The sequence below is a fragment of the Sturnira hondurensis genome, unplaced genomic scaffold (genome assembly GCF_014824575.4).
Source record: "Sturnira hondurensis isolate 20B ecotype Veracruz unplaced genomic scaffold, ASM1482457v3 Scaffold0011253, whole genome shotgun sequence".
NCBI classification, from domain to species: Eukaryota; Metazoa; Chordata; class Mammalia; order Chiroptera; family Phyllostomidae; genus Sturnira; species Sturnira hondurensis.
This window is the reverse complement of record NW_028083884.1, coordinates 617,557-638,257: the sequence shown is the minus strand read 5'-3', so window position 1 is coordinate 638,257 and position 20,701 is coordinate 617,557. Positions and strand designations below refer to the sequence as shown.

At 42.6% G+C, this 20,701-nt stretch overlaps 1 protein-coding gene across 10 annotated transcripts in view; it reads right to left on the bottom strand.

Moving 5' to 3' along the window:
- ATE1 (arginyltransferase 1) overlaps positions 1–20,701 on the bottom strand; it is a 129,862-nt gene that overhangs the window by 25,336 nt on the left and 83,825 nt on the right. For 5 of the 10 annotated variants that reach the window (XM_037059616.1, XM_037059606.1, XM_037059610.1 and 2 more), the window contains one exon: positions 15,927–16,047. In XM_037059616.1, coding sequence (XP_036915511.1) covers positions 15,927–16,047 — 121 coding nt within the window. Of the gene's footprint in view, positions 1–12,965; positions 13,233–15,926; positions 16,048–20,701 lie in introns of those variants that run through there. The other 5 variants (XM_037059614.1, XM_037059605.1, XM_037059608.1 and 2 more) reach the window with 5 other exon arrangements.

Sequence of the window (20,701 nt, the reverse complement as noted above, 5' to 3'; positions counted from 1 at the left end):
AGCTGGAGAGAGAGAGAGACCCGTGGGTATAGCTGCCCTGGGCTCCAAAAGCACAGATGAGGAATGGTGGGGAACTTCTGGGCAGGGCTTGGATTTCTGTGCTTCTGGGAACAAGGGAATTTTTATGTTTTGCGGAAGAGGTTGGCCTGGAGCAGGGATGCTCCCAGCCCCTTCAAATTTGGTACCCTCTCAAGGAAAACCTTCTTCCTTCCCCACAAATGTTCGTGTTACACTTACACTGCAGCAGGCTACAGGACCAGGCTGCCCAGTTACAACCTTGAACCTGTTACAGGCTTCCTAGGGCAACCACAGGGGAGTACAGAATCACAGCCCTTTTCAGAGCAGTGTGTCTCAAACATGTAGTCCAAACATGTTTGTTACGTTTAAAAAACCTCAACTATTTCTTTAATGTATCTTAAAAAACAAAATAATGAAGTTATTATAACTAAAAACAAAGTAGAGTTGTAAAGCACCATTTTTTAATCTATGCACATTCCTCTCCCCTTAAAAACTATAATATTTTCTCTTTTTGATCCTCACCTGGGGACACACTTCTTGATTTTAGAGAGGGGAAGGGAGAGACAGAGAGAAACATCCATGTGAGAGAGAAACATCGGCCTTCCATACACACCCTGACCAGGGACCAAACCCAGAAGCTAGGCATGTGCCCTGCCTGGGAATCATACCCATGACCTTCTGGTTCATGGGACTATGCCCAAGCTAACTGAGCCACACCAGCCAAGGCAAAAATCACAATGTTTTCAACAAGACTTCCAAGTGTATAGTTATGAAAGGAACGGCTGCAGTTTGTAATTTAAAGCCCGGACTTTGTTTCCAAAGCAAACTGGCAAATTCAGAAAGTGCAAATAAACTAAATAATCCCTTCTGCCTTTTCTAGCCTTCTCGAATGTAGACTTCATACTTTGAAAAAAACATGTTAGAACACTCTATGCTTTACAATGGCAGTGTTACAAGGTAGCTGATTAGCTGGACAACAGACTGTTCTACCAAAGGATTTGCAATGATGGATTTAACAATAGGGTGCATTTTAAAAGACATTAAAAATACTCTTCAATCCATCATCACTAGATTCCATGTGACTTTTAGGAAAACATTAAAGTACAAGGATTATACAAATGTAGTGAGCTAGTCAAAACATCCTTATTTACATTTAGTCAGTGTATCACAGCACCCAGTCTCCATCCCCACATCTTCTCAGTTCATTAAGATCAAAAACATTTTTTTAATTCAGAGGTTTGAGAAATTAGTTTAAAGTGAAGATCAAAGCACCTGTAAGAGCAATAATTCGCTTTAGATTGTTAAATCTGCTTTGGAGTCTCGCACGGCAGGCGAGGAACCACTGAAGAAGGCGCAGCCAGCACCGGCACTGCAAGACGGGCTCTGTGGGCGCATCGCGCTCCCACGAGCAGCTGTCAGGCTGCTCCCTGAGGACGGGTGGGTGCGCGCAGGGCTTTGCACAGAGGGCGCAACTCAGACTCCAGGGTGAAATCAGAACTCAGTCCCTGACACTGCTTTCGACTTCAGACTCAGGCTCCTGCACCAAACTTCACCGCCACTGTCGAGTCATGTAAATTACCTCTGCAACTTGACATCGAGAGTTAAAAAAATGAGAAAAGCATAAGCTGTATTTAAGTTTTTCCCAGCATACTGAAGTAATGTTTATTTAGCGTAAAACCCTGTTTACAAAGCAGGTCTGGCTGCACAGTAGAAAACCAATGGGCGCTGTGTCCCAGTGCAGAGTCTGTCTAGGCTCAACAGGCCGACACATCCGAGAACACAGGTGCTCCGCAGACAAAGACAGGTACGTCATAAACAAAGCAAAGAGTTGTTCTAAACCAAGGCGTGTATGACTGTAGAGTTCTCTAAAACAGGCATGATGATGGTAATACCATAAACCACAGAATTTAATTTTGTTTAGCTATAGACAGTTTTCAGTTAAACATCTAGTTAGGGACATAATCTTTGGAATACCTGATCAATACAACAAAATTAGACCCCAGTAAAATACAAAAGTTATTAAAATACTGACCAAGATTGAGAGCAGACCCCTTGATAAAAAGAACATAAAAATCTGTGCTATGGTCCTAAGTTTAGAGCTAATGTAGTAGAGAAGAGAAAAATAATCTGTCACCTCCCCAACTTAAAAGTGACATTTCTTACCCAAAGCCCATATATGTGAATATACATAAGAATGAAACACAAAATAAAAAACATGCAAAATTGGTATCTTAGTACCACCAGAATTAAGAAACGAAGAGGCCTGTTAGCAACAGACAAGGAAAGCTCGGAAAGGTACAACTGCTATTAAATACAGACGGTTTAGACTTGAACAGTAGTAAGTCCTCACTTAAGGTCACTGACAGATTCTTGGAAACTGCAACTTTAAGCCAAAGGACTTAAACCAATTTCAGCATATACAAATCTGGGTGACCTTAAGAATATGACAATACAAAACTCCATCAACTTCAAAGATCTCTCAAGTTACATAAGAATCAATGACACATCTTAAGACCTAAATGTAAAGCAAATACCAGTCAAGATATAACCTTCTGGGCTTAAGGAGGCAAACTTCTCTGAGCAGATCCAGTGATTAAAGAAAACACTCGGTCGTGGGCTATGTGACCACCCCCCTGAGGCATAGACAAGGCACTGTAAGTCGGCTTCAGCGTGCCTTCCAACCTGGAGAAACTCAAATCGCATGGGTGCCGGTAGTGGGCTCAGATACACTGGGCACACCTGCTACTTGGACAGACTGGGGCCCCTGGAAGACAGGCCGCTCTCACGGTTTCACCCGTCATCTTAACAAGGGGAGCCTTCAATCCGGGAACACGGCACAGCTCTCGGTTGTCCAGGTCTCTCAACAAGGCTTTGCGGTTTCCAGTGTAGTGAACTCGATACATGTATTTCTAGGTACTGTGTGCTCTCCGATGCTACTGTAAGTGGGTTTGTTTCCACTCATTTTCCAATTGTGTGCAGCTAGTATATAAAAGATAACGGATTTTTGCACATTAACCTCGTATCCTGGGACCTTGCTCAAGTTCACTTACTAGTTGCAGTAGTTGTTTAGTAGACTTCCAGACATTTTCTGTGTAAACAATGACTTTGTTGCCAACAATAAACACATAACTGAGTAATTCACTCCGACTTGTAATTTCACAATCAGCATAAATTTAGGTTCATTACACTTATAAACTTACTAGATTTCTGAGAGTACTTTGTTAGACAATTGAATTAAGAAAAGAAACTGAAAACATTTATTAAAAATGTCCAAAGAAATTTAATTAGTGCTTTGTAAATAATATAAAGTGTTATTCAAAAGCCCCTTGAAAATGACTGCAAAACTTTGAAAATAAAATTTTTAGTTTGAATATGAATATATAAAGAAGAAACGGATGTTACTTTAGTAGACTATTACTTTGATGAATAGAGTAACAGTTTCTGAAACCGAACATTGGGACTGTTTTGCCTGCAAATGAAAATCATGCTCTTGAGCAACGAAAACTTAGCATTCGATAGTTAATACTGACATGCCCCCAAATTTGAAAGCTCACATTAATCTTCAAAAGGGGAGATAAACCAGTGTCTTTAAATACAGCAGGCTGGGATCTCTTAGTGGGCTGGAGCATAAACTTGGTGCATCAGGACATTTTCTTTCTCTGTGACTAGCAGATAAAACAGAGCGCATCACCTCTCAAGAGGACAAACAGAATTTCATGAGACCGCAGTTCCAGTTTTGTCTGTGCACACAGATGCTTCTCCCCAGAAGCGTTCCCTGTCCTCTCACACCCCACTCGTACCGGTGTAGGACCCCTCTAGGTGGACTTAACTGCATCTGTTATTTCTCTCCCTATGCTACTTACCACACTCGAGTAAATTACTTGATAATTATTTGTGTCCTCCACTAAAGCTCCCTGGGGGCTGAGATGAGTAATTTGCAACCCCATCTTAAGGCTTAATACCTGGCTTAATAAATACTTGTTGGGGGAGTGATTCATGAATTCTTCAAATTTATGTTTCTAATTCTTGGTTGCCCCTCTGACTATATCAGACGAGCTAGCCTGAACCCACTACTTTCTCATGTCTAGGGTCCTTACTCTATCTGCCCCAGTGCAAGTGACATGGTCAACTGACATCAGGGACACGTCACTGATGCTACCTCATTCTGTTCCTCTTCTACAGTAGATGCCTCATCCCCTTGGCTTCACTGCCGACTCATGACACGATCACGGTGCAAGGTCCTGCGAAGGACAGACAGACAAGGTCTCCCTTGCACCCTGCCTGTCAGGTGTGACAGCTGCTGTGCTTCGGAGGAGTCTGTTCTGCATTTGCACGCATACAAATTCAAAGTGCAGAGGCCTTAACACCCAGTGAGACACTCATCAGCCAGTGGAAACCGAAACCGGTAGACACGTACTTCTTCCTTTACCCCTGAGGCAGCCATTTCCAGGAACGTGTTCCCCAGTTTCTAAACAGGCCTGAGCTCCAGCCTGCAAAGTGGAGGAATGCCGCAACAGCACACCCTACACTGTCTTCTCCCCTTCACTCGGCCCAGCCCCCTCCCCGCACTCCTACTCCCCGGGACTTTTCCCAAGTAAACTGCCGGAATGAATGCAAACCCGTATTTTGGGATTCGCTTTTGGAAAGAAATCAGACTAATACAGTCTCTTAGCAGGACAATTGCTCAGATTCTTACTCCTGTTTTCTTATTTTGATGGGGGTTAGTAAAGCAGGTGACTTTCATTCTTTCCCCATTGTCAGCATGCCCTTCCTATTTCCGGACAAATTTCATGTTCAAATCAGGGAAGACGCCACAGAAGCATGAATAAGTCATGTCTCCTCTAAATGATGTCAACTTCAAATGAATGGCACCTAGAAAATACATTTCTTACCAGAACAGGAATTCTACCCGTTTCCATGTTGATATTAAAAACATTTTGTGGCCCTGGCTGGCGTAACTCAGTGGATTGAGCGCGGGCCTGCGAACCAGACGATGGCGGTTGGATTCCCAGTCAGGGCACATGCCTGGGTTGCAGGCTGGTTCCCTGCAGGCTAACTACCAGCAGGGGACGCACAAAAGGCAACTGTACATTGATGTTTCTCTCCCTCTCTCCTTCCCCTCTGAAGATAAATAAATAAATTAAAAAAAAAAACATTTTGTTAACATCACATAAAAGAACACTCACAAAATAAACCACCCTTCTCAGACCTTCATATTATATTGCATGATTATTTTTCTGCAGACCAACTGAATATTAACATCTACAAAAGAAAACCTAAACAGTTCGATAACACCTTACAGAGAAACGCAGAGACTCCATTCTTGCACTGAAGTTGGGTGTGACTGGCTTACGGGACCTTGACATTGGTGAGTCTGTCTCTGGGTTGGTTACTCAATGACTGGTGGACAATGAGTTGGCACTGAGTTGGTTGGTACTGAGTATCAAGCCACATGAGTTCAAAAATGTATGAGTAAGTCCAGGGATTACTCCGATGTTGAGTCTGAGCTTCCTGTAGGTACAATGGGCACAACTCTCTCTCTCTCAAGTAACTACCCAAGTTGAATAACACAGTAACTGGTACACAACCACTCTGGACGTTCTAGTGATGGCCAGTAGCTGTTATCAGTCTGAGACACTAAGGCAGCCTCAGCCCTGAGGCTGGGTGAGGACTCCCTGAAGTCCCAAAGACAGTGTTCCATGCAGGGCTCCAGAGTGACCAAAAAATAAATAGATAAGACCAACAAGGAGAGACGTCCCACTGCCACACAGCCTGGCAGGGAGAGCAGCCAGAGAGAATCTGCATCAGTCACTGGAGCCCTGGCTGGACCCGCCTGCCACCCTTCCTCCCGCCCAGCAAGCCACGGGGAGCAGGTATGGCCCACAGAAAGCATGGCATTGGCCGTCTGGCTGAAGTCATGGTCAAGGCCACTCCACAGCCTGTGCTGAGTGCTGCTCCAGGAGGCAAGGCCTCCTTCTGCAGCCACGCTCTTCCCCTTTGCAGGAGGTGAAGGGGGTTCCCAGCAACCAGGTCTTCAAGAGCAAGGAGAAGGTCTCGGCTGCGGGTTTGAACCACAGTGACAAGAGAGATGCCACTCTTGGGTGTCACAGCACTGAACCCGTCTCCCCAAAGACATGTCACATCTTCCCCAGTGAGAAATGGGAAGATTGGGAATGCAAAAACACTTCTGTTGTTGTTTTTAAATGAAGGCAACCGAAATCCTATGTGGCAGGGTCTTGGGGACATTCTGGTATCAATTTTTTAATTTTTATTTTCCCCTTTAAGTATGTTTCTCAATTAAGCCAAAGATTCATGTTTTATTACCACACAGCCACAAGTTAAACCAACAATGTTTACTGATAATTCACACGTTCAATCAATTACAGACTATGTTGGGGCTGATGACAAGCTTGCTGACATCCCGGGACACCATCTTTTGCCCCTTCTTTACTTATTTAAGCTTTCATCATTCCATCCATTGGCAGAAATCATTGAATTTATTGCCCAGGCAAAGTTTTTAAATTCTCTACTTTTATTGCTGCCTTCCAACATCAGAGAAAGTTTTCAGATTTTTAAAATTTGCTTAAAACTAGAATGCACAGAGTTCATCAATGCTTAAAGAATTTTAATGCTTGTTGGGATAGCAAAAGATTTTCACTTTAATTACAAGAAAATCCTTGTAAAGTAGTTATGTGTCTCAAAAAATGTTTAAGTACCTAGATCAGACTATTGAAAGAACTCTTATCATCAATCAACAATAGCACTCTTATTTTTGTACAAGCACCTGAAGTCAATGCCTCCCAACTGGTACAAGCACGAGCTCCGTCTATGATACCTTCAGTGCCCAGAACTTAGATGCCCAAAGCTCCCCAACACAAAAACTGGTCTCCTGGGCACTCCAGCTTTGCCAGATGAGGTGTGCAGACCAAACCACATTTCACCTGCGTGAAGACTCCCGTTTCACACACCTTCATGTTTCTGAAGCCCAGGTGCATCTTACGACCGGCACAGGCGCCGTCTGCCTGGCAACGTGGTTTTCTTTCTTAATGGCACATAAAATACAGGACTTAAAGTTGACAATGTATCACGTTCAATAAAATATTATACTTCAGCTAGCACTTAAACAGCAGGCAGGGGCTTGATTTTGATTCTTTAACTGATATTTTGGAAAACCCTCTCATTATATTTTAAAATGTCAGTTTTTNGGCACTCCAGCTTTGCCAGATGAGGTGCGCAGACCAAACCACATTTCATCTGCGTGAAGACTCCCATTTCACACACCTTCATGTTTCTGAAGCCCAGGTGCATCTTACGACCGGCACAGGCGCCGCCTGCCTGGCAACGTGGTTTTCTTTCTTAATGGCACATAAAATACAGGACTTAAAGTTGACAATGTATCACGTTCAATAAAATATTATACTTCAGCTAGCACTTAAACAGCAGGCAGGGGCTTGATTTTGATTCTTTAACTGATATTTTGGAAAACCCTTTCATTATATTTTAAAATGTCAGTTTTTTATGGAAATAAAGTAGCATTGTAAGATGCCACACATGAGAATGAGGCAAGACCGGCATTCACAGACATGTTCTGTACATCATGATACTTCTGAGTCAGCTGGAATGAATTTTATTGTGTATTATTACAGGATTAATTAAATTTAAAACTGATTATAGAAGGAATTGTTTACTTAAAAATTTTTACCTATTTCATAAAAAAGAGAAAGAGATCAGAGAAATGTCTCTTTAACTGCTAAATAAAAATCTTTTTTTAAAATATATTTTATTGATTACACCATTACAGTTGTTCTATTCCCCCCCTTCATTCCCCTCCACCCCCACACTCCCTCCCCCACCATTCTCCCCCCTTAGTTTATAACCACGTGTCTCAAGGTCTTTGGATTCTATATTTCCCCCACTATTCTCGCCCTCCCCCCTATCTATTTTCTACCTACCATCTATGCTATTTTCTGTACCTTCTCCCCCCTTCTCCTCCTCCCTCTCCCCTGTTGCTAACCCTCCATGTGATCTTCATTTCTATGGTTCCACTCCTGATCTAGCTGTCCTCTTGGTTTGCTTTTGTTTTAGGTGTGGTTGTTAATAACTGTGAGTTTGCTGTCCTTTCACTGTTCATATTTTTCATCTTCTTTTTCTTATATAAGTCCCTTTAGCATTTCATATAATAAGGGCTTGGTGATGATGAACTCCTTGAACTTGACCTTATCTGAGAAGCACTTTATCTGTCCTTCCATTCTAAATGAAAGTTTTGCTGGATAAAGCAATCTTGGCTGTAGGTCTTTGGATTTCATGACTTGGAATACTTCTTTCCAGCCCCTTCTTGCCTGTAAGGTCTCTTTTGAGAAATCCGCTGACAGTCTGATGGGTACTCCTTTGTAGGTGACTGTCCCCTTATCTCTTGCTGCTTCTAGGATTCTCTCCTTCATTTTAGTCTTGGCTAATGTAATTATGATGTGCCTTGGTGTGTTCCTTCTTGGGTCCAACTTCTTTGGGACTCTCTGAGCTTCCTGGATTTCCTGGAAGTCTATTTCCTTTGCCAGACTGGGGAAGTTCTCCTTTATTATTTGTTCAAATAAGTTTTCCACTCGTGGCTGTTTCTTTCCCCCTTCTGGTACCCCTATAATCCGGATGTTGGAACGTTTAAAGATGTCCTGGAGGTTCCTAAGCCTCTCCTCATTTTTTTGAATTCTCATTTCTTCATTCCTTTCTGGTTGGATGTTTTGTTCTTCCTTCTGGTCCATTCCATTGATTTGAGTCCCAGTTTCCTTTCCATCGCTATTGGTTTCCTGGACATCTCCCTTCATTTCAATTAGTTTAGCCTTCATATGTTCCTCTAATTTGTGACTATAATCAACCAGTTCTGTGAGCATCCTGATAAACAGTGTCTTGAATTGTGCTTCTGAGAGGCTGGCAATTTCTCGGTCGCTGAGAGTTATCGGCTCTGGGACTTTGAGTTCTTCTTGCGCCATCTTTTGGGCTGTTTGTGCCTGTTATGTATCAGGATCTGAGCCCTAGGTGTTCACCAGAGCAGGGCAACTAAGTCACTGGGTTGTGACGCTGTACGTGGGGGCGGGGTCAAAGAGGAGCAATGGCGTCCCGTTGCCGCCCCGCCCCCGCCTCGGCCCCCACAGGTGGCTGGTGCCGCAGTTGCCACCGTCAACTGGGCCTGAGTGTTTTGTCCAACTGCAAGCGAGTGTGCCACTGCCATCAGCCCTCGCCCCCTGGGGCCTGCAAGGTCCGTGTCACTGTGTGCGAATGTGCGACCGTGGTCAGTCTGCCCAGCACCCTGACTGGGTGGGCTGTCCGCGCGCCTAGGTCGGGGGTTCTGTCCTGCCCGACCCTGCTCGCTGCTGGCTCCGCTCCTCTTACCGTCCCGGTTGAACCGTTAGTTGTTGTTGGTCTTCCGTATAATTCAATTTTCTGCTCTTTGGCTGTGTCTTTGTTCTCCAAACCTTTGTTGTATTCAAACTTAGTTGTGGGAGAAGGCACAGTGTTTCTACCTACGCCTCCATCTTGGCGGAAGTCTGCTAAATAAAAATCTTCAGTCCGCTTTTCAAACCCTCTAAGAGGCGTTCAGGCCGCCCCCGGCCGGCGCTCAAACGCTTCTCGGTCGCTGGCTCACTGCTCATGCCTGACTTACTGGGCAAAGACTGGCTAGTAAAAATTTGTGAGGCAGCATTTTAAAAATGTCTCTGCAAGACTAGCTTTAAAACATTCTTTAAAAATGAGAAGAGTCATCTTGATAACCATTCAAGTTTGCCTAATTTTTAGTTTTAAATGTTTAACAGAAAATGCAAATAAAAAAACATTGTAAGACTTCAATCTCGTGCACAAATACTGCAGGAAAGACGTTGTCCTCATTAAACACCACGCGAACTCGGGAGATCGAGTTTCTCCCCTTTAAAGCACAAGTCGTGTCAGTGCCACAACGACACCTGCGTAAGGACGAGCGTGCCTGATGAGGAGCTGAGTGGGGAAGGCAGCAATAACAGCACAAAGAGATACTTCTAAAGTAGACAGGAAGTAAACCGAACTGAAAGTTACAGGAGACTGCAACTTCCTACATTTTCCGTATGAAAACATTCGTCAAATTCACCGACTACATGAGCCAAATTCCCAACAATTTTCTTGTTCTGATGCCTGCTTCCCTCATGACACGCAGTCAGCTATAAACGGTTCTATCTCCAACTGGCTACTGGAAGCAAAAATACATGTTTATTAAACATTCAACAATCAAAATCATTTATTTTACAGCATCTAGTGGGAGGTCTACCTCCAAGCTAGATTTTAAAAAATTTTACCCAAACTGCAGTGCATTTCCAGGGGCGCTAGGAAGTTCTGGGACACTTCCCTTCCCATTTCCCAGTGGTTACTATGGCATTTCGTCCGAGGTGCGCCCTTTGAGGGCGCACAGACACAACATACGGGAGGTAATTCCAGGCGTGGAAAAACCAGACAAGGGAATACAGGACGGAGCCCTTACGAACCGAGTTGTTTCACACAAAGGCACGGGCCGAGCGGGACTTGCTGCTTCCATGGCATGTGCAACCAAAACTACAGAAGCTGGAAAAAACCCCAGGGAGCCATGACAGGAGGAAAGGACAAAAGAATGGAGTCCAGAGAGAGGCAAAGAGACACATGAAACCAGACAACACACATGGCGTCCCAGGAGTTTCACAGGATCAAACTAGGGAAAAGCTGTTTATATTAGTTTCGATTTTCAGCACCTACTGTGTCCTAGAAATTCTCTAACTCGGGTAAATGCACAGAGCACTAAGCTAGAATTAGGTACAGTTATTTCTGTGATAAATTTAAATTCAATATCCTTACTAATAATTTTCAACTGAATTACATTAGAGACAAATTAGAAAATTTCTTCAAACATTTCCAAGTATATATTAAAAATAGGGAAATCTAGACTAATTTGTGGTGAAATGTATAGACATATATTAAAGATTATTCTAGTTAGCTCCTTTGATATAAATACTAACAATAAGGCCCTGGCTGGTGTAGCTCAGTGGATTGAGTGCGGGCCTGCGAACCAGACAATCGCGGTTCAATTCCCAGTCAGGGCACATGCTTGGGTTGCAGGCCAGTTTCCGGCAGGGGCCAGTTCCCTGCAGGGGATGCACCAGAAGCAACCATACATTGATGTTTCCTTCCTCTCTCCTTCCCTTCCCCGCTAAAGATAAATAAATAAAATATTTAAAAAAATAATAAAATAAATAAATAAATACTAACAATAAGTACTATAGAACAATATGAGTTAAAATTATCTCAAATCTCTGATTAGAAACAAATATTAGCTGTTGTTTTTGCAATAAGTAATAACGGAAGGACGAACAATGCATTCAGTTGTGTTCTGAGCATAAACTGAGGTAGCACAGGGAAAACGGGAAACGGTGCCTGGGAATAGCATACACTCAGTCAAGCTTTAGTTTTGTCAATCTGGGACCAAGAGACTTCGCTAGCAACAATAAACACAGTGTTTGTCCAATACTGAGTCGAACCAAATCACAGTTTATCGTGGCTCCAACTTCCAATATCTGGTTTACCCCTGTAATGACATTTGTAAAATACTGACAACTAGCCACTACTCCCTGTTGTGTAAGTTATGCCATTTGTTTGCTGAATGACCAAATTCATGACCAAAGTTTTTTACCTTATTAAAAGAAGCAACACAAAGTGTTACGTACAAACAACAAAAGCACAAAGCATGACTCCTGTGTTATTTTTTAAAAAGATTTAATTAATTTATATTTTAGAAAGAGGGAAAGGGAGGGAGAAAGAGGGAAAAAATATCATTATGTGGTTGCCTCTCATGTGCTCCCCACCAGGGTCCACAACCCAGGCACGTGTCCTGACTGGGAATCGAACCAGCAACCCTTTGCTTCACAGTCTAGCCCTCAATCCACTGAGCCACACCAGCCAGGGCCTGTGTCATTTTTAAAAAACAATATGCAGAGCCCTGGCCAAGTGGCCCAGTTGGTTGTAGTGTCATCCCATACACCAAAAGGTTGCAGTTCGATTCCCAGTCAGGGTACATACTTAGGTTGCAGGTTCAATCCCTGGTCAGGGCACCTACGGAATGAAACTGATTAATGCTTCTCTCTCACATCGATGTTTCTCTCTCTCTTTACCCCCGCCCCGTCTCTCTAAAATCAATGAAAATATCCTCAGGTAAGAATTTTTAAAAAATTACACAGATATATGCACAGGAAAAAATATCAGAGGGAGAGCATAAAAATATTAACAGTTATCAGTTTTACATGAAGAGACTATGGGTCATTTAAATCTTCTTAGTAGTGGTTTTATGCATTTGGACAAATTTTCTACTAGTGTTCCCAGTAAATATTTTTTCAAATAATTTTTTTAAAAAGGTAAGAGGTAAATGTGATGTAGAAATTTTAAAATCTATCCATATCTAGCTATTAATTTAAAAGCAGTCTAAAAGACTTTTATTAAAAATTACTGAGAAACTTTTGAAATCCGTTCTTTAGAGTAAGCAGAGGTCTTGAAAAACAAAAGGCCTATTTATGAATAAAATTATTTCTTTAGACTTTTCCAAGCTACGTTAGTTCATCAGCCCCTCCCTTAAAGTACCTTAAAAGCAGTAATGCAATTGGTTTTGATTGTTACCCAGACTTTCTAGTGAGAAATGACAATAACCACAGAATCCAAACCTGCAAAGTGTGCATGTGTGGAGGGAAGGGAAGAACAGGATTTTCAGGGGCTTACAGCAATTTGGGGGCAGGGGGAAATGCAACTTCTCTGACAAATGGCCACTGGGCCACCTTACAGCCAAACTGTGTGACAGGGACCTGTGGTGGTCAGCTGCGCCTTCCGCACAGTAATTCAACCACGAAGACTTGGTGAAAAAGCACCGTGCTGACTAACAGCACTGCCCACAGTAAGCTCTGCATTTTCTTGGAGTCAGAGTTTGGTCAAGTCAAAGCAAAACTGGCCCCAGAGAAGAGGACCACCTCTCACTTACTGCCATTTAAATCTCAAATGACCACGGTTCACAGCATGCTCAATACACTCCAGCATGGAACTGCATTTTAATTTCCTAAAACCACAGGATAGAAGTCTGATTTCAAATAGTGTCTGGACTGTGATATTCAATACTGATAAAACTGCATGGTGTGCTCTTGAAAGTTCCAAAGATTCAGCATTCAGAAAAAGATCTTCATTTTCTTCTGTTAAAAATGAGACAGCAGCCCTGGCTGGTGTAGCTCGGTGGATTGAGCACAGACCTGCAAACCACACGATCGCGGTTTGATTCCCAGTCAGGGCACATGCCTGGGTTTCAGGCTGGTTCCCCGCAGGCCAACTCCCAGCAGGGAACGCAGGAAAAGGCAACCAGACATTGATGTTTCTCTCCCTCTCTCCTTCCCCTCTAAAGATAAATAAATAAATTTAAAAAAAAATGAGACAGCAGGCCACAAATGGAGTCACCTGTGCTAAGCCCCACGTCAGCAAATGGAGACTTAATTCCTAACTTAATTAGTTTCAGCTTCCCTAGAACAAAATCTTAAACCAGTTGATCTGGAATTACCTGGTCAGCACTCCCGAGGTAAACGGCCTGACGTTCCCTAAGGGAAGCGGCCTAGCCACAAACTGTCAGCTGGGTGCCAGTGTAACTCCCTGTCCCGCCCTCCTCTGCCTGTGACAGTGTACTCAGAGCCCCTCTCCCCCTGCTAGATGGAACACTGCCTGATGTGTTGATCGCGGAATAAAGTCAGTAAGAGCTTCAAAATTTACTACTGAATTTGGTTAATACGTTGAAGCACTATTTTCGAAGAAACTGACTCCGATTTTTATAAATGAATTCTAAACAATGAATAGTAAGAGCTAAAGCTAATGCCATAGAAATGCGACTCGGAGGGGTGCAGGAAAGAGCAACCTTACTGGGGACAGTATACAGCTGACAAAAACTGGTCACTGTGAAACTTCGTTTTCTTTGCCACGAAATTCTCATTGGTGCACACTTCAGAAAATGACTTAAAAACCTGTTCACATGAATGAATCTTTACTTGAATGTCCATTCAGTGCATGGAAATGACTCAGACACCCTCTGAACTTAATGGAACAGGGAGCCTGGGACTGCTTTAACCGCCAACGCTACACTGGGAAGAGAAGCAACTGTTAAAACAGATCAAGGAGGAGAAACAAAAGTGAAATTTGGGGAGTCAGAACGTAATTCAAGATCCTATTATTTACTTAGTTGGAAGGAACGTACAAAGATAATTTTCTATATGTGAACATGAAATGATACAAAGGATGTTCAGCAATTTTCTCCACCAGGGACGGGCTCTGACATGACCTTGAGAAAAGCTGACAGAAAATAAATTTCTTTCGGGGAGGAGAGAATAGGTAGGTATACGCTTTCCTCTAAAATATCTTTGCCTCTGAATCCAAATGTACCCACTGGTTTGATTCAAGGTTAACATTACTTAGAACAAAGTGATGAGATTCTAATTAACAATTTAAGGTGTAGGAACTATAAAGCCCTGGTGGTTGTACAAAACCTACACATCTAGAAAACCGGGGGCCAGCCCTCAGGTGTCCCTATGGCCACCGTCTGTCAGATTCTAAGGTATCATCACGGGTAAGAAGCGCACACACTTGATTTCGTAACAGCTGAAGATAACAAAATACAGTGGTACGTGAACCAATTTTTTATAAGAAGAAACCTAATACGTAAAAAAATGCATATCGTAGAAGAAATTACTCTTTTTCCCCCTTTGTCTTCCTCTCTGAATTTTCCATTTATGCCCTCCCCCTCTCCTGGCCTTCCCAGCCCCTTCCCTCTCCTTCCCTAAACTTGAACCATGGGCGCCTATCAGAACAAGGGCTGCTTTCTTGACAAGTGTGCATCGGGCGCCTGGCGCGTGGTGAGGACACAAAGGTCAAGGAGGCGCACTGGAACACCGGGACGAACATCACTCTGGGAAGGACACACCGGTCACCGTGACGTAGCCAGCACAGGAGCCATGGACGGCGGGGTAAGGAGGACTGCCGCGTGCTGGGAGAAAAATCAGACACAGGGAGGGGACCGGACCCGCGCACTGGTTCAGAGAGCGGGGTCGGCACCCATAAAGACTACTGCCAAGGAGAGCCTGTGGCCCGCATGGGAAGCAGCACCCTAATGGGCTAACCGCCAACACAACAACAACAATAGGGGGCTGCTGTCAGCATGCTCATCCTAATGTAATCCTCACTGCAGTCAGTTCGGTAGGTCCTACTATCATCTCAATTTCGAAAACCAGGAGTCCGAGGTGCGGCCTGCGGTCTGGAGCCAGGATCTGCCTGTAGGAAGTCCGACTCCAAGGCTGTGCCGGCTGTGTCTGGACACTCCGCCAGGGCAGAGCATCCCAGGGGCACGAGGAGAGGGGAGGCAGCTGGGGTCGTCTGGAGCAGGAGGTGGAAGAAGGGACAGAAAAGGAAAGCACCAGAGATCCAAGAAGAGAGTCAAGAAAGGATTACCACAAAACCCAAACTCATCACAGTCTGTTGCCCAGCTCCGCCCCATCCAAAACCATCCCACAACTTTACTCAGTCCAACTGTTCAATATTTCTGTTATTGGCTAAATAATCTACTGAACAATTTTTATGCACCTGTAAAAGTAGAAGATAACGAAGTCAGCTCTCAAAACACGATGTAAAAACCAATCTAATGTGTGAAGCTTGGTATGTTAACACGCCACAAGCACATGAGGCTTCTGTATTTATTTCCAAAACTGCGATGCTGTTTGTATGCACCTAGTCCCTCCATCTAGACACACTCATGCGCACAGAAAGCTACCTAGACACTGTAATAAAGAGCCACAGGCACAAGAATTCTGAAAACAAAGCCAGCGATGTCCAGGCGAACTCTGTTCTGAACGTACCTGCTTTGGGGTCCTGGTTGAAGCGGCAGTACTTGGAGTTCTCCAGAGCAGGCAGGCACTGCTCGATGGGTACCCAAACGTATGTCTCAGGACACAACAAATCAGAAGGTCTATAATGACCCTAAAGAGACGTGAGGAAGACAGGCACAGGCATTATTACCACAGTCACTCCTAGTTACGAGGCTGCAGAGTTCCAGGAAAGGTTTCAATCACAAATTTAAATAAGCCCACAGAACCAGCTCTACTGTAAATACTAAATGACACTATCAGTGACTGCGTTCCTATCTCAAGGATGCACAGTTCACCAAAGGCTCTTTAAAAGTAACACACAGCCATCTGGGAATGCCTGTGCAGATCTGGAAGATCTGAGTTTCTACTATCTTCGGGAAGAAACAATAACATATGATTCTTGCTGAGCTGATGGCTAAGAATTCCTAGTTTCAAAGTCCAGTTGTCTTTTAAATGCTGGTTAATAACAGCAAGATTTCTTTGCATATATTAGAGCATTATAATTTATACATGAAGTAAACCTATTGTCCTAAACAGAATTTCATTGTCCTTAGTCACAAATTTTTGAATTTGTAGACTCAGTTGATAATATTCATTTCATTCTAACATATCAGAAAGTGCTATCTTATACCCTGGCGAGGTAGCTCGGCTGGTTACAGCATCACCCTGATACGCCAACATTGTGGGTTCAATCCCCAGTCAGGGCACATACTAGAATCAACCAATGAATGCAAAAATAGGTCCAACAGCAAATCGATGTTTCTTTCTCTCCCTTCCTTCCTCTCTCTCTCTAAATCAATATATAAACTTTTTCTTTAAGTACCGTCTTGTCAACTACTTCCACGAGCAATCTAAACTAATAAATATAAATATAGAGAAGTCCAAAAAAATTACAGAATTTCAGAGAAACATTTGTGACAATAAACCTCTAAAGTTTCTTCAAATACTTTTTCTATTTTGGAAAAAATGATTTATATTCATAAGCCAATTACATACCCCAAATCTAAAACAAAGACTATACAACAGATGCTAAAGAAAATTATCCGCCTAAGGGTAATCTGGTAGACAACATTTAGTGAAAAATTTCAGGAAGAATTCATTATAGAAATTAAAGTCTACACAGCATTTTTCAAATTTTTTATTATTATAACCTAGGTAAACATATATAAATATAAAGCCAGAAACAAACCTTTGCTATAGAATGCTCTTTTCCTATATAGAATGCTTACCTATGTTATGTCATCCTTTATTTTCTATTCTACTATTTCCTTTTTTTAAAAAACATTCCAAAGAACACAGCTGCCCGAGGGCTCAGCACTGGACACACGAGAGCATTACGTCGGAAAGGGCTCGGCTTGCTGCGTGTTGGCAGCTACAAGAAGCACCGCTCAGACATAAACCAAGCGAGTGCCACGTACTCTCAGAATCCAAAGCATTCACAAGTCTGTAATCTAATGGAGAGACTACACAAAATGTGCTCAAACTGATTCCTGCTTGAGAGGCTGGGAGAGAGTTCAAGGAGAATGTGGAGTCTCCCTGGGAACTCAACAGACAGGCTGGATTAAGCCTAGGGCAGGATGGAAAGGAAGGAGAGCATTATGGATGAAGGCTAGGGTGTGAACCCAGCCCGCGGAGTGGGTGGGGCCTAGCACAACTCTGGGAAGCCAGAACCTGCAGGGCTCTGCAGAGACACAAAGGGAGGTCGGGATCCGAGTCTGTGGAGCCTCCAACACGTTTTAGGCTTTCTTCTAGATGAGCCGGGAAGGCCTGCTGGCTGAGAGAGCAAGTGTGTAAGGATGCCCCCGGAACTCGGGTCTCTGATGGATTCCCCCAGAGTATCTCCGGAACTGCTGATGCCTTACTGCCCTACACAGGGCAGCTCCAAGTGGTCCACACGCTCACCTATAATGCAATGTACACCAGGGGAGTACTTCCATTAACAATTTACTTAGGAAGTGTGATACAGCCAGATATTCCATTGATATCATCTCAAAAAAAGCAATGTCATTCTCTCCTTCAATTCAGAAACTGTTTTACTGGGGGAAAGGACGGAATTATGTAAATCTGTCCATATTATTAACAAATCTGAAAAACTACACAGCAGTCAAATCAGTGGTTGTAAATCTTTTTTCCCCTTTTTGGTTATAAACCATTCTGAAAATCTAATAGGGGTTAATAAAGCTAAATATAAAAGCTAAAGATATAAAACTTCTGGGGGAGGGTGGGGAAAGGAGTATATTTTCTTGAAGTATACAAAATTTCTTACAAAAAAGAACCATAGGGAAAAAAAACTGATGAACTCAGAGTTCATTAAAATGACATACTGCCTTCAAAACATTATTATCAAAAAAATAAAGCCAAAGAGTGGGAGACTATTAGTGAAACATATATCAGACAACAGATGTGTGTCAAAAACATGTAATTTAACAACCCAATAATAAGAACAATGCAATTTTTTAAAAAGGCAAAAGACAAACACTTTGTCTAATATGCATATGAAAAGATGTTCAATATCAGTTACCAGAAATGCAAATAAAACCCTAAGGTCCCACTGAAAACTCTCTAGAATGGCCAAGATTTAAAAAAAAAAAAGACTGAAAAGCCAGTTGTGGTAAGGATTTGGGCTATCCCGAACCTGGAAACTGCTTGCTGGGTTAAAATGATACAACCATCCGGGAAAAATAAATCTTCTTGAATCCATCTACCATTTGTGAGTGTGTCTAGGATAAATCCCTTGAATTGGGATTGCTGCGTGCAAGGGCTTCCGGTTTCAGCACAAAACCATTTCCCACAGAAGCTGCGCCACTTCGCAGTCCCATCAGCGGTGCGGTGCATGTGAGTGCTCGTCCCCAACACAGGACATGGCTAACTAACGCTTCTGATCCCCACCGATGTGGGGAACGACAAAACGCTGTGGCTGTAATCTGTATTACCGCATCTCTCCACACGTTTAAAGAACTTGTTTTTCCTTTTCTATGAAGTTGGCCCACTGTGCTGTTAAATTTCTGGGTTTTGCTTATTAAGAACTCTTCACACACTACGGAGGTTGACCTCCGTTTGTGACTCGTGCTGGGTTTTCCTACTTTCTGTGTCCTCTGACTCCGCATGCCCTGCTCTCTGTCATGCTGAAATCTAGTTAAGTGGTAAAATACATCATTTTTTAAAACCAGTGTCTGCGTTTTCCAATATAATTAAAAAGGCCACTATCACTCAAATATTATAAAAACATTTTCACGTTTTTTTTCCTGGAACTTTCATGGTTTCGTAAATTTACATTCACGCCCCATCTGGAATTCATTTTGGTGTAAAGCTGAAGAAAAGATCCAACCTAATTTCTTTCAGATGTCTACCCAATGGCCTCCACATCATTTTCTGAACAATCGTCATTTCCCCCACTGATTTCAAATACCTTTTTGATAACTTACTAAATTCCCACATATATCTGTACCTCCTTCTGGTCTTTCTATTTATTTGGTTATCCTGATCCATCTGTCTACTTATGTGCCTGTGCCACACAGTTTTAACTATGAAAGCTTCATATTATACTCTAGTACCGGTAGATTCCACCATTGCTATTTGCTGAATTTTCTGGCTCTTCTTGCTTAATTTTTCTAGGATTCTGTATTTAGTATATAAAGATATCGCTAATATGAACAAGAAAATAGTAAAAAAAAGGAATGATCTGTCTTCTCTATTGTGATGGCAAAACATAAGAGAATTCCAAGAATGTCTAATAAAAAGAAAATACCTGTATCATGTTAAGTTTTAAAAAACCCAAACAAATGACACCATTTTCTAATTTAAGGTGGAACTGAGTGCTGACTGGCTAAGATGCACAGATCAAATATTGAGGGGCTGCGGAGGAGCAGGCTTCAACTTTGAGACTTTACAGTTAAAATGGACACATTTCATGTGGGTCTGCAGATTCATCAACAGCTAAATGGGCCCAGTGTCTGGTTTAATGACACTAGCAAAAAATACTCAGTCGATGACCACTGTTCGAACCTTCTCCATGTCGCAGGTGCTAGGGGCTGCAAATGGATGACCCAGTGCCTGTCTCTAGAGAACTGGTCCCCTGGGGGTGACGGACCTGGATGAAGTCCACACGAGAATGTCCCCAAAGGTGATCATGCAAACTGTCCAAGGCTCCTAAAATTGCACAATGTTCTTTTTAAAGCAATACTTGCTCATGACGATGGGTCAAATATTTTATTTTTAACTCTACTTAGTTTATGTCCCTGAAAAACCATAAATTTGCTCGTTTTAACTTCTGCTTATCAGCAAATATGATCTATAGATTAGGTTAAAATGCTTTTCCCCCTGAGTATAGGCTTATTACAGTGCTACAAATAATCTCTCAAGCCATCAAAGAATTCAAAGAATTTTACGAAATAAAGCACTTTGAAATGTTATGCTTTAAACGTAGCTGGTTGAGAGTTAAGTGACCAAAGTGCTTCAAGTTCAGTTAAAGTCGCCATCACAGAAATGAAAACGCAGGGTCTGAAGGCCACCCTGCCTCTTCAGCTGGGGTAAGAAAACGAGAAATGTCTGTATTAAGAATGTAATTACTTAAGGATTTGGACATACTTTCCCGTGTTCAGAGGGGAAAAACACTTAATCAACCTCTAAGTACATCCATTCACACTGGAACAATCAGGTAAACGCAGATTAATTCTTTCCTAGGGTGCTCAACTTTTGGTAAGTAAGAAGATATTTGACTTACCACAATTTTTTAAAGGACTCAAAATTTTGAAGTGGTCTGACAG